Raw genomic sequence first — 13,033 nt, 5'->3', positions numbered from 1 at the left:
AGTAAATGAACTTATCTGCTAATACAGACAATAGTGAGGGCTTATGGAAAATTATGTCAAAATTTGGTTGCCCAGAGAAGTTCATCAGTGTTGTACATCAATTTCATGATGGCATGCTTGCCCAGGTTCTGGATAGTAGAAGATGCTCTCATGCTTCCCCAGTCACAAGTGTAGTGAAATGAGGCTGTGTGCCTGCTCTTATCCTTTTAGCATGATATTTTCATCTGTGTTGTCAAATACCTTCAGTGAGGACACAAGGCATCAAGGTCAATGACTGCACTGATGGTAAATTCTTCAACTTGAAAAGCCTAAAAATGAAGGCTAAAGTGGAGGGAGTGTTGGTGCATGTTTTTTTATTTACAGATGATCGTGCACTCAATGCAGCCTCTGGAGCTGAGATGCAGCAAAGTGTGGATTGATTCCCTGCTGCTTGTGCTGATTTTGGCCTAACTTTTGGTATACGTTTCCCTTTGAGATGTATGTTCAACTGAATGGTTGTTGGAGTGCCTTCTAAAACTCTGATTTTTGTAACATCTGTTAAGATATACCAAGGTAGAGAGTGAATTGATATTTTTCACCAAGGAGATATTGTAGAACAGCTCTCAAGGAAAACAGGATAGATAGGAAACAATAAAAATTTTGCCATGTAGCCATGTGGTATGACCTCTCCATTGTACTTCATGTCCTTGGTAATAGTTGCTAAGAATGTGAACATTTGGGGAGAGAAGGGTTAAGATGATGGGACAAGACATCTTTGAACTGTATTCTCTAGGGTTGACTTTTGAGAGGAAAGAGAGACCAAAGTAGGAGTGATGAACTAAGGAAATTTGAAAGCCCTACAGGTTTTGGTGAAGATAAAGGATGGTGTTAGTAGGCCTGAGGGAGACACAGAAGAATAGGAAAGTAATTGTCATATCTTTATCGGAGAGGGAGAAGACAAGAATACACATTTATTAAGAACCTTTTATATGCCAAGCACTCTGCTAATCACTTTACACATATTTCATTTAATCCTAACAGCCCTCAGAGTTAAATGCTGTTATTATCCTCCTTTTGCACATATGAAAACTGAGGCAGGAGTATTTAAATTGTTTATAGATGAGCTTTCACAATAAGATGATTGTGTACAAGGAGATTTAACACCATTAAATTAAACATTTACAATGTCTAGGTCACAGGGTTGGAGAACCTGTAGCCTCAGGCCAGCCACGTGGTGGGAATCCACATACAGAAACAAGTGTCCCTGCCTTCAAGGAGTACAAGTCTGCTGGCAAGAAATAAGATGTGCACAAGTGAAAACAGTTCATAGATTATATTATCTAGAGATCAGAGATGTAGACCTGGAAGGGACCAAAGAAACTATCCTATATCTCCCCTTCTGGGTCAGTAAAAAAGGTGTAGAGGTGAGAGCAACTACTAGGATAGGTACAGTAATCAGACTTGTGATTTGATTGGTATAGGGAATTATAAATAAGGAAACTTTGTTTTGTTGCTACAGTTTGATTGTCTCAGTCCTAACTCTTCTTTATCCTTTTTGGGGTTTTCTTGGCAAGGATATAAAAGTGGTTTGACATTTCCTTCTCTGGCTCATTTTACAGATGAAGAAATGGAGGCAAGCAGGGTGAAGTGACTTGTCCAGGGTCACCAAGCTAAGAAGTATCTACCTGAGGCTGGATTTAAACTCAGGAAAATGAGCCTTCCTGATTTCAAGCCCAGTGCTCCATCCACTGTGCCACCTAGCTGCCCTCAGTGAAACTTGGTTACTGTACTATAATTTATTCTTTAATTGTGGAGTGGGTTTTTTTCTTTCAATTTTGCATGATCATAAGTAGAGCAGTTAGGCATTTTTAGTTTTTTATGATAGGCCCTTTTTTCTTTATGAAGCGTTTGGGCCAGAATAATAGCAATGGAATCACAAAATAGGAGAGCTGGTAGAGATTTCAATGGCTCTCCAGCCCTAAATATATATATATGAAATGAATCCTCACGATAGCATACCTAGTAAGTGATTATCCATGCCTTCACTCTGAGGGTTTGGAGCCAGCCACCTGTTGAGGCAGCCCATTCCGCTTCTGGACAGCCCTGATTTTTAGGAAGTGTTTCCTTAGATCAAATCTAAATTTGTACCTCTGCAGCTTTCATGTACTATACCTACCACTGACCCCAGAAGTTAAACAAATCTAATCCTTCCTTTATGTGACAGCCCTTCAGATTGAGTATAGATAAGTATACTGTGACCTTCTCTACCTCTTCCTATCTTCCCTTCTTCAGGATAAGGATCCCTAATTCCTTCCACTGGACTTCATATGACATGGGCTTTTAAAGGCCCATCACTGTCTTCATTTCCCATCTTTGGGAGCTCTTATTGTCCTTACACTTTAACCCAGCACTCCCCATGAGATCTGCAGGATGCCTTTCCTGGCCTTCTCAGGTGCTAGTGCCTTCTCTAAGGTTACCTTCTATCTAATATGTAGCTTGTATCATGTTTATTTATGTATGTGTTGTCTTTCATATTAGAATGTAAGTTTTTTCTCTTTATATGTTCCTCAGTGCTTTTGCGCAGTACCTAGCATATAAGTACTTAATAAATGCTTGTTGATTGATTAATATTGATCTTATTTGTTTAAATATAACCAGCATCATTTTTAGCTGGTAATACGAAGTATGCTCAGTGGCTTTTGACTTTCTTTTTGAAGAAAATAGTCCTGATACATTGGTGGGAAACTTCCATATGCCCTTAACATCTCTTCTCACCCCAAAACCATATTTTTAACCCATTTTTTGCTGTCTTCCTCTATGCTCAATTTTGCATTGAAGTTGTTCAATATAAAGTATGTAATTGTTTCACTGTCTCTTCCTTCTCTGTGGATTTTGGCCGTAAGCTACAATTATCTTCCAGTAGTCTTTCAAATATTCGTCATGAATTTTGCAATGTAAGTTGAACACATGTCCCATGAAATTAAGTTTCTTGGATATTAGATAAAACTGTAGGGAATGACAGGGTTGTTATGCTTCAGTTCCTCCAGTCATTTGTCCACCTGTTGACTGGATAGGAATCTCTCACTTTTAGAGTACCCAAGACAAAGTTAAAGTCTACGAATTCTTGGCATCTTCCATGTTCTACCATTATGCCACTGTTATTAAATATGTGGAAATATGTGGAAATGGTTCTCACAAGCTTAAGATCTATTTTGTATTTTTATTTGTTTGATTAACCAATCGCAGGCATTCATAGCCAAGGAATTCATCCCAAATGACCAGTCTAACAGCAATGGATTTCCTCTACATAACTAACTAGTTATAGGCTTTCAAAAGGGGGCATCATCAGTTTAAGGGCATGTTCTGTTTGTCTTTTCCAGCATTTTTAAACCTGGCAGTGCCTGTGCCCTGCTGACAAAGTCTTAGAGATCCTGGTTTAAACTCCATGCTGCCATGTATAAGGTATCAAAGGAGAACTTTGATTGAGAAAAGTTCATAGTGTAATCTGAAGTGTAGAAAAATTATGCTACTGCAATAATACCTTATTTTTATACTCAAAAAAAGACAAGCAGATTATTATATTTTCTGAGATATTTCCTTATAGAGGAAATGTATAGTTCACTCTAGTGACAGGGAAAAATTCCACCAAATTTTGTATTTCACAGTTGGAAAATTACAGGCCATTATTAACAATTTATTTTTGACTAGTTGGAACAAGATTATTTATTTAGCAGTTGATCTTTTATTTTATTGTTAAACATATTTTATATTAAAGTAGCAAAAGATTTTATACCATTGATTTTCTACTTATTTTTGAAATCTAGGTTTATTTAAAAATCAATTAAGTTCTGACAGCTAGGAAATTTGTGTCATAGCTATAGAATGTTGATTTTTCTTTTGGCCAGATGAGGGCACTTTATCTTTACATTTGGATCTATCATCAGCCTAAAATATCTAACTATTTTTCATCTGTTTTCCTGTGGACAAGAATAGAGAAAAACAGCTTTGTTATTTAAAAAAACAACTATGTTGTATTATAGAATCTCATAGAATGAACTTAAAATAGAAGAGAGAAATCTCAAATACATGTTTTTTAAGTACCCAAGTTAACATTGACAAAATGCCTATAAAGTACAGTGAATTTTGTGGGGAAACCTTTAATATATAGATGCCTTTGTGCTGTTAATAAGTGATACATATTTGTTGTTAGTTTTCAGAATGAAAAGAATTTGTAATTTATTTTGGGTGTTATTACCTGACCCATCATTTTGCTAATTTGAGTATGAAGTTGTCTTAACCCTAAAATCAAAGTCAAACCAAGTAAACAAGCATTTATGAAGCCCCTGCTCTCTGCAGGGCATTGTGATAATTAGGCACACACGTCTCCTCTTGGAATGTTCCATTTGGTTGTCCTGCTGTTCCCCAACATCTTCTATCCCCCAGTGAAATTATAATTAGAATAGAATTTGCCTTTTAGTGGTGGAGACATTTTTTTAAAAATTAATTGTTTTCTTTTGAGAGGATAATAAAATGGGTTAGCATACAACTACCACAGGCTAATAAATAGAAAAGTGGGAGTTGCTTAACTTTCAGTCTAACTTGCAGCATTATGCAAGAAAGTTAACAGCTTCAAGAGTACATCACCTTTCTTTACAATTCTTTATGAGAGAGTGCAAGTGTTATAATTCCTGTCTTATATTTGAGAAAACTGATGTATGTTAAATGATTTGTCTACTTTCACGTAGATAGTCTGAAGTGTTGAAATTTGGATTCTAACTCAATATGCTGATTCTAATGCTATCACTTTTCTTACTACAACATGATGCTGCCTTCCCAATGGGAGTAGTCACTCAATGATCTGTTAAAGATCTATTAAAAATTGCAAAGAATACTCTCCATAATATATGAAAGTAGTCAATTCAGTCTTTTTTTTTTTTTTTCTTCAGTTAGGGGTACCTCACAGCTCCTAAGGCAGTCAATTCTGCTTTTAGATCTAATTATTGACACTCTTTTCCTTGTATCAAGCCTTAATTTGCCACTTTGTAATATCTATGCATTGCCTCTGTGTTTTAACAGAAATAAAGAAAGGTTTAGGAAAAGCTGACATTTACATAGTGCTCTAAGGTTTGCAAAGCATTTTTCACAATTACTGTATCTGGAGGTAATTGACATCAGTATAAATGTGTATCTCTGGTTCAACTATTTTGTCTGAGCAGCAGGTCCATATAGATCCCAATTATCTGACATATATCTTCACCTGGATATCCTGACAGTAATCCCATATTGCCTTATCCGGCACTGAATTCTTTAATTCTTCCCTTGACTAGTTTCTCTCCAGTGGCCTTTTCCTATTTTTTGTGAACGAGTCATTCCTGTTTTATGTAGACTGGATGGTTCTTTAAAGGGGCAGTGCCAAGGTGGCAGAGTAGAAGCAGGGACCTGCTAGAGGAGCTCTCCCCTCAAACCCCTCAAAAAGTCTGTAAAAGAAAACTGAACAAATTCTAGAGCAGCAGAAGCCACAAAAATGACAGAATAAGGGAAATTTCCAGGCCAAAACAATCTGGAAAGTCAGAAGAAGGGTCTATTGCCCCAGGCCAGGAACGGAGCATAGTCAAGCATGGCTGTACCAGTGCAGACAAAACTGGAGCAGGCCTTAGGGGACTGAATCCTTGGCAGCGGCTACAGTTTCCGGACTTCTCAACCCCCTAACACCAGACAGCTTTCAAGGTCAGCTTGGTCTGTCACCTGACTGAGAGTGGAGGGTCTAGGCCCAGCTTTAGCTATAGGCCCAGCTTTAGCTATGGCCCCAGCCCCAGAGCAGCAGCAGCCATTGATAAAGTAGAGGCTGTTTCTGGAGCCCCTCACTTAAGAAAAGGCACAAAAGTCAAGTAATTGACTGGGACAATAAGCAAACAGGAAAAGAAACAGACTAGATCCTTGCTTTCTCTGGGAAGAGGTATTTTCTTATGTTATTGGTGAAGAGAAAGATCAAAACGTACAACCAGAAGAAGACAGCAAAGCCTCTAGCATCCAAAGCCTCGAAGAAAAATGTGAATTGGTCTCAGGCCATGGAAGAGCTCAAAAAAAGATTTTGAAAATCAAGTAAGAGAAAAGAGAAAAAGTTGGGTGGGAAGAGAAGTGAGAGTGATGCAAGAAAATAGTGAAAAATGAGAAAAACAACTTGCTAAGGAAAATAGCACCTTTAAAATTAGACTAACCCAAATAGCAAAAGAGGTCCCAAAAGTCAATGAGAAGAATGCCTTAAAAAGGCGAATGGGGGGAAAAAATTAGGGGTGGAGCCAAGATGGCAGAGAAGAAGAACAGACCTGTAGAAGCTCTCCCGAATAGCTTATAAAATGACTCTAAGCAAATTTTAAAGCAGCAGAAGCCACACAACGACAGAGTGAAAGAGATTTCCAGCCCTAGACATCCTTGAAGGCCGACAGGAAAGATCTATAGCACCGGGCACAGAGCACTGACAGGAACAGGACTGGAGCAGGCCTCGGCAGAAGCCCCAGCAGCAACTGCGGGTTCCCAGATTGCTCAACCCACAAACACCAAAGACAGCTTCAAAGATCAGTGAGAAAGCTCTTTCACCTGGGTGAGAAGGGAATGTGATCTGGCCCTGCCAGCAGCAACAACTGCAACTGCAGCATCCATTTTTGGAGCCCTCACCCTAAAGACCCTGAGGGAATTGAACAGCTGATCTGAATCTCATCCCTGAATGGCAATCTTGGGGTGAGGAAGAGTGCTAGTGGTGGAGCTGGTGAAGGCTCTGGAGAGGGAGCTCTACTGGCAGATTCTGGGCAGAACAGAGTGTTTGTGGTTACTCACAGACCAGAGTGCAGGCCAGGAGAGGAGTAAACTCTCCCTTGATTGTGCCACCTTGGAGGACCTGAGAACTTACAGGTCCCCAGAGTATACCCTTCCTTTGACAAAGAACTGAAAAGTCAAGTAACTGGCTGGGAAAATGCCCCAAAAAGGGAAAAAGAATAAGACAATAGAAGGTTACTTTCTTAGTGAGCAGGCATTTTCTTCCATCCTTTCAGATGAGGAGGAACAATGCATACCATTAGAAGAAGACCTAAAAGTCAAGGCTTCTGCATCCAAAACATCCAAAATAAATATGCAATGGTCTCAGGCCATGGAAGAGCTCAAAAAGGATTGTGAAAATCATGTAAGAGAGGTGGAGGAAAAACTGGGAAGAAAAATGTGAACAATGCAAGAAAATCATGAAAAGCAAGCCAACAGCTTGCTAAAGGAGACCCAAAAAAATGCTGAAGAAATTAACACCCTTAAAAATAGACTAACTCAAATGGCAAAAGAGGTTCAAAAGCCAATGAGGAGAATAATGCTTTAAAGAGCAGAATTAACCAAATGGAAAAGCAAGTTCAAAACCTCACTGAAGAAAATAGTTCTTTAAAAATTAGAATGGAGCAGATAGAAGCTAATGACTTTATGAGAAACCAAGAAATTACAAAAAACCAAAAGAATGAAAAAATAGAAGACAATGTGAAATATCTCATTGGAAAAACAACTGACTGAAAAGTAGATCCAGGAGAGACAATTTAAAAGTTATGGGACTACTTGAAAGCCATGACCAAAAAAAAAGCCTAGATGTCATTTTTCATGAAATTATCAAGGAAAACTGTCCTGATGTTCTAGAACCAGAGGGCAAAATAAATAGTGAAAGAACCCCTGATCACCTCTTGAAAGAGATCCGAAAAGAAAAGCTCCTAGGAATATTGTAGCCAAATTCCAGAGTTCTCAGGTCAAGGAGAAAATATTGCAAGCAGCTAGAAAGAAATAATTTGAGTGTCGTAGAAATACAATCAGGATAACACAAGAATCTAGCAGCTTCTACATTAAGGGATTGAAGAGCTTGGAATATGATATTCCAGAAGTCAAAGGGAGTAGGATTAAAACCAAGAATCACCTGCCCAGCAAAACAGAGTACAATACTTAAAGGGAAAAAATGGTCTTTCAATGAAATAGAGGCCTTTCAAGCATTCTTGATGAAAAGACTAGAACTGAATAGAAAATGCAACTTTCAAATACAAGAATCAAGAGAAGCATGAAAAGGTAAACAGGAAAGAGAAACCATAAGGACTTAGTAAATTTGAATTATTTACTTTTCTATATGGAAAAATGATGTTTGTAACTCTGACCTTTCTCAATATTAGAATAGTTGGAGGGAGTGTGTGTGTGTGTGTGTGTGTGTGTGTGTGTGTTACGAGTTGAATTTGAAGGGATGATATTTAAACAAGAAAATAAAGTGTTAAGAGGAATGTACTAGGAGAAAGAGAAAGGGAGAGGTAGAATGTAGTAAATCATCTCACATAAAAGAGGCAAGAAAAACTTTTACATTGGAGGGGAAGAAGGTTAGAGGGAATAAGTGAGCCTTCCTTTCATTGGATTTGGCTTTAGGAGGGAATAACATACACATTCAGTTAGGTTTAGAAGTTTATCTTACCTTACAGGAAATCAGTAGGGAAGGGGGATGACAGAAGGAACAACAGATTGGGGGGAGGGGTAATCAGAAGCAAACACTTTGGTAGAGGGACTAGTCAAAGGGGAGGATAGTATCAATAGAGGGAAATATAGTTAGTCTTAGTTACAACATGACTGTTATGGAAGTGTAAGCATGACTACACATGTATACCCTATATCGAATTGCTTACCTTCCCTATGAGGGTGGATGGGGAGGGGAAAGGAGAGAATGTGGAACTCAGAGCTTTAGAAATGAATGTTAAAAATTGTCTTTACATGCAACTAGGAAATAAGATACATATAGGCAATGGGATATTGAAATCTCTCTTGCCCTACAGGAAGATGGGAAAGTAATAGGGGGAGGGTGATAGAAGAGAGGGCAGATTAGAGGAAAGGGTAATCAAAATACACACAGTCCTTAGGTGGGGGAGGAGGTAGATAAGAAAAAGAATTTGAAATTCAAGATTATGTTGCAGCGAATGTTGAAAACTGAACATAAATAAAATTTTTAAATGGGGCAGGGGGGTGGGGAGAGAGAAGCAAGAAGGCCTTTGACTTCCTAGTGTCCTGAGGCATGAAAGACCCAATTTAGAGGAAGCTGGTACAGGAGCTCAGCTGAGTGGGAAAGCCTTTCTGACTTAAGTGGTTAGTTGCTATGGTAACATGGAAGTAAAGGGGAGTAGTATTTTATCTGAACCAGTATATTTTTAAACTTTAGAGCTTGTATTCTTTAAATCTCTTGTTATCAGTGAAGTTATTTTTATTGCATTTTGCAGTCCATAGCTTCTCATTGAATTCTAATTCCAACTCTGAATCCTTGGACTGGTCTGGGTTAGGGTTGGCCTCTGAAGCATTTGGCATTGTTGAACTCACTCCTTTCCCTACCCCACTTTTGAGTATTGTCTCCATCCTGGGTTTTCCTGACCTAGTTCTGACCCTATTCTGCCATACTTCATTACCTGCCTGACTGATCATTTTCAATTTCCTTTGGTAGCATCATTTATATATCCTGCCCTCTAGGCATAGTTACATCCCAGGACCTTGTCCTGAGCCCTTTTCTCAGTCTATGACATCATTAAATCCCATGGATTCGACTATCATCTCTAGGCAGATAACTCCCAAGTCTACATATCCAGCTTTTAGGGTTCTCCAAAGTTCTACTCATATAGCTTTAATTACATGTCCCAAGGGCATTGAATATAAACAGGACCAAAATAGAGTTCATTTTCTTTACCTCACTTGATTAGGAGTACCAGGTTTTACTATAGGAGTCATTCTTTGAATCTTCACACTCAGCCCCTCTATCTTATCATTTGCTAAGTCTTGTTGCTTTTACCTTTGTACGTACCTACTTTCACATCTATCTCCTTCAGACTCCTATTACTTCCTAGACTATACCTATAATCTCTTTATTAATCTCCTTGTTTCCAGCGTTTCTCCGCTACAATCTAGCTTATATAGTTGCAAAATGGTATTCTTCTTTTTTTGTTCATTTTAGAAAAGTAAATTTTTATTGATACTTTCTGTTTTTTCATCACCATAGTATCCCATGTATCATTCTTTCTCTCCATTCCAGAGAGCAATCTCATGAAAAATAGTACTTTTTAAAGAAGAAAAAAAAAGTTAGCACAACTGATCAGTACGTTGAAAAATATCAGTAAATATGTGCAGTGTGTAACAACTGTGGATCTCTCACCTCCACACAGGGTAGATTGGGCGGGGGAAGGAGAGGGGATAGTATCTTCACATATATTTTCATTTGAGTACTGTTTAATCTTTATAATTTTGTTACATTTACCTTTGAATTTTTGGTGTCCTTGTTCTTTGATTGATATTGTGGTTACTGTGTATGTTGTTTTCTTGACTGCTTATTTCACTCAGAGTCAATTCATATAGATCTTTAAATGTGTCTCTATATTTACTACACACCATTTCTTCCAGCACAGTAATACTTCATTATATTGATGTACCACAATTTGTTTAAATGTTCTCCAGTTGATAAGCATGTACTTTGTTTCCATTCTTAGATTTTCCAAAAATTGTTGTTTTAAATATTTTAAGGTTGATGGGAGGACTTTTTTCTTATTGTTGGCTTCTTTGAGTAATCTCTTTCTTGAGAGTCCCAGTAAATGGTGGTTCAGTGGGTCAATTTGCCTAATTCCAAATCGGTTATATCATTTTATAGCTCCACCAACAATGTATTAGTGTGCCTATCTTTCCACAATCCCTTAGCCTTTTTTGGGTCATTTTTGCCAGTTTTCGTGGTAGGAATTTGTTTTGTTTTGCACTTCTTAGTAGTAATTTGGAGTATTTTTCACTTGGTTGTGAGTACTTCACAGTTCTTTGTGAGATCATTTATTAAGCAATGGCTATTAGTCTTATGTATTAATTAACTTTTATATATCTTGGATATCAAATCCTTATCAGAGAAATTTGATACAAAGATTCCACTTCCCCTTTTTCCACTTCCCCTTTTATCCTAGATAGATTCATGCTGTGTATGCAAAGGCTTTTCAGTTTCAAGTAATCACTTATTTTTTATATCTTTTGTAATTGCCTTTATCTCCTGCTTGATGAAGAATACATATTCTACCCATAGGTGTAAGAAGTATATGTTGTGTTTTAAGTTTTTATAGTATGATCTTTGAACGTTAAGGTCACATATCCATTTAGACCGTGGCCTAATTTCTGCCAGACTGCTTTCCAGTTTTCCTAGCAATTTTTAACAATTAGGCAGTTTTTCTCTATGTAATTTATTTTCCTCTTTATCAAATACTCAGTTATTGAGTTACATTGTTTCTGAATCTCCCTTGCCAAGTCAGTTCCATTGATCTATCTCTCTATAATACCAACTGGTTTTTATGACTACTACTTTATAATATTAGTTTGAGGTCTGGAAGTACTAGTCTCCTTTTATCCTTTATCCTTACTACATTTCAAAATTTCCTTTGGCATTCTAGATCTTTTCATTTTTTCAAATTAATTTTGTTCCTGTTTTATTAAGTTTTATAAAGTGACCTCATGGTAATTTGATTGGTGTAGCATTAAGAGTATAAATTAACTTTGGTAGTAGTCATTTTTATTACATTGGTACATCCTAGCTATGAGCACTGAATATTCATTTAAATTATTCCTTATTTTTTTTAAGAAGTGTTTTGTAATTGAATCTTCATAAGTCTTGTGAATTAGGAGGTTGATCCCCAAGTATTTTATGCATTTTGTTACTTGGAATGAGATTTCCTTTTTATTGCTTATTGTGTTTTCTAATTATTATATAAAAATGCTTTTGATATGAGGAATTATCTTGTAGTCTGCAGTTGATTTTTGGATGATCAAAAGCCCAGCTGGATGCTGTACTCTTTCCCTCAGACTTAGTGAAGTGCTACCCTGTCATCCTCTCCACCCCTCTCACACACATATGTGTCCTGTCCTGGTGACCTGTCTCCCCTGTTACTTAGTTCTCTGACCCAGCTCAAGCAGTTCAGAGGTTTACAGCACTGGTCCTTCCATGTTATAGCCCCTGGCAGACTTTTATTCCTGAAGGGCTATAATTGAGCTGGCTGTCAAGACCCAAGCAAACTTCTGCCTGGAGCTAGGGTCTTCATGGCACCAGAAAGAGGGAGAAGGAACCTTGGTGTAATGGGAGTTTTGCTGTAAGTTTGTATTGTGGCAGCCTCACTGTAAGTTGAGTGGGAGGTGGGAGGGGTGCTAAATGAATTCTGGATCAATAATAGGTTGATTTTTTTTAAAACTTCTTTGGATTCTGGATGTCCCACTTCAGGGATAAGGTTGTAGGCTAAGGTTGAAGATCAAATGGAAGGAGAAGTGAAAGTAGCAATTATAGACAGCATTTTCAAGGAGTCTAGATGAGAAATGGAAGAGATATTTAAGCTAGACTGAAAAAGTGGTAGGTCTAGTGAGAAGAGAAAACATACTGCAAATGCTTCTTTACTTCATAAAACCAGAGTCAAGGTATCTGATAATTTTTTTCTCCTCCCTCTTGAGGTGTGCTACTTTCTTTTGTCACCATTGACCACCCTTACCTCTTGGATACCTTTTTCCTCTGTTGGTTTCATATTACTATATCCTAGTTATTCTTCTCCTGACCACTCACTCCCAGCCTTCTTTGCTGGGCTCATCATATCACTTCCCCTAACTCTGGGACTAGATTTTACCTAGGTATTCTCTCTACTTCCTCTTTTTTTCTCCCTCTGTACTCTTTGGTTAACCTTTCGAGCTCTTATGGGTTTAAGTATCATCTCTGTGCAGATCACAAACATGAACATGCACACATACTTGCCTACACAGACAGATTAAAAACAAATGTATGTTTAACTTCCCTTAATTGAGCATCTACGTGACTTCCCTATACAATCAGTTACAGAAACTTCATTCTGCCTCTAGGATAAAGTGTAACCCTCTCTTGCTTTTTAAAGCCTCATTTTTCTAGCCTCATTGGACATGATTCTCTTCCTACCCACAGACTGTTATACCCTGCCTCCATACTTTGCAGTCCTGCCAAAGTGCATTCTCTCTCTGTGTGTCTGTCTTTCTCTCTTTCTCT

The 13,033-nt window shown here is 37.8% G+C and overlaps 1 protein-coding gene across 20 annotated transcripts in view; it reads left to right on the top strand.

Moving 5' to 3' along the window:
- Window positions 1–13,033, top strand: part of PLEKHA5 (pleckstrin homology domain containing A5) — a 195,659-nt gene that overhangs the window by 51,868 nt on the left and 130,758 nt on the right. Inside the window, exon 4 of one of the 20 annotated variants that reach the window (XM_072653593.1) lies at window positions 1,599–2,607. The exons of the other annotated variants lie outside the window; for them this stretch is intronic. Coding sequence (XP_072509694.1) covers window positions 1,599–1,602 — 4 coding nt within the window. The 3' untranslated portion in view covers window positions 1,603–2,607. Of the gene's footprint in view, window positions 1–1,598; window positions 2,608–13,033 lie in introns of those variants that run through there. 20 annotated transcript variants of the gene reach the window in all.

Source organism: Notamacropus eugenii, chromosome 3 (assembly GCF_028372415.1).
Source record: "Notamacropus eugenii isolate mMacEug1 chromosome 3, mMacEug1.pri_v2, whole genome shotgun sequence".
NCBI classification, from domain to species: domain Eukaryota; kingdom Metazoa; phylum Chordata; class Mammalia; order Diprotodontia; family Macropodidae; genus Notamacropus; species Notamacropus eugenii.
This window is presented reverse-complemented; position numbering and strand designations above follow the sequence as displayed.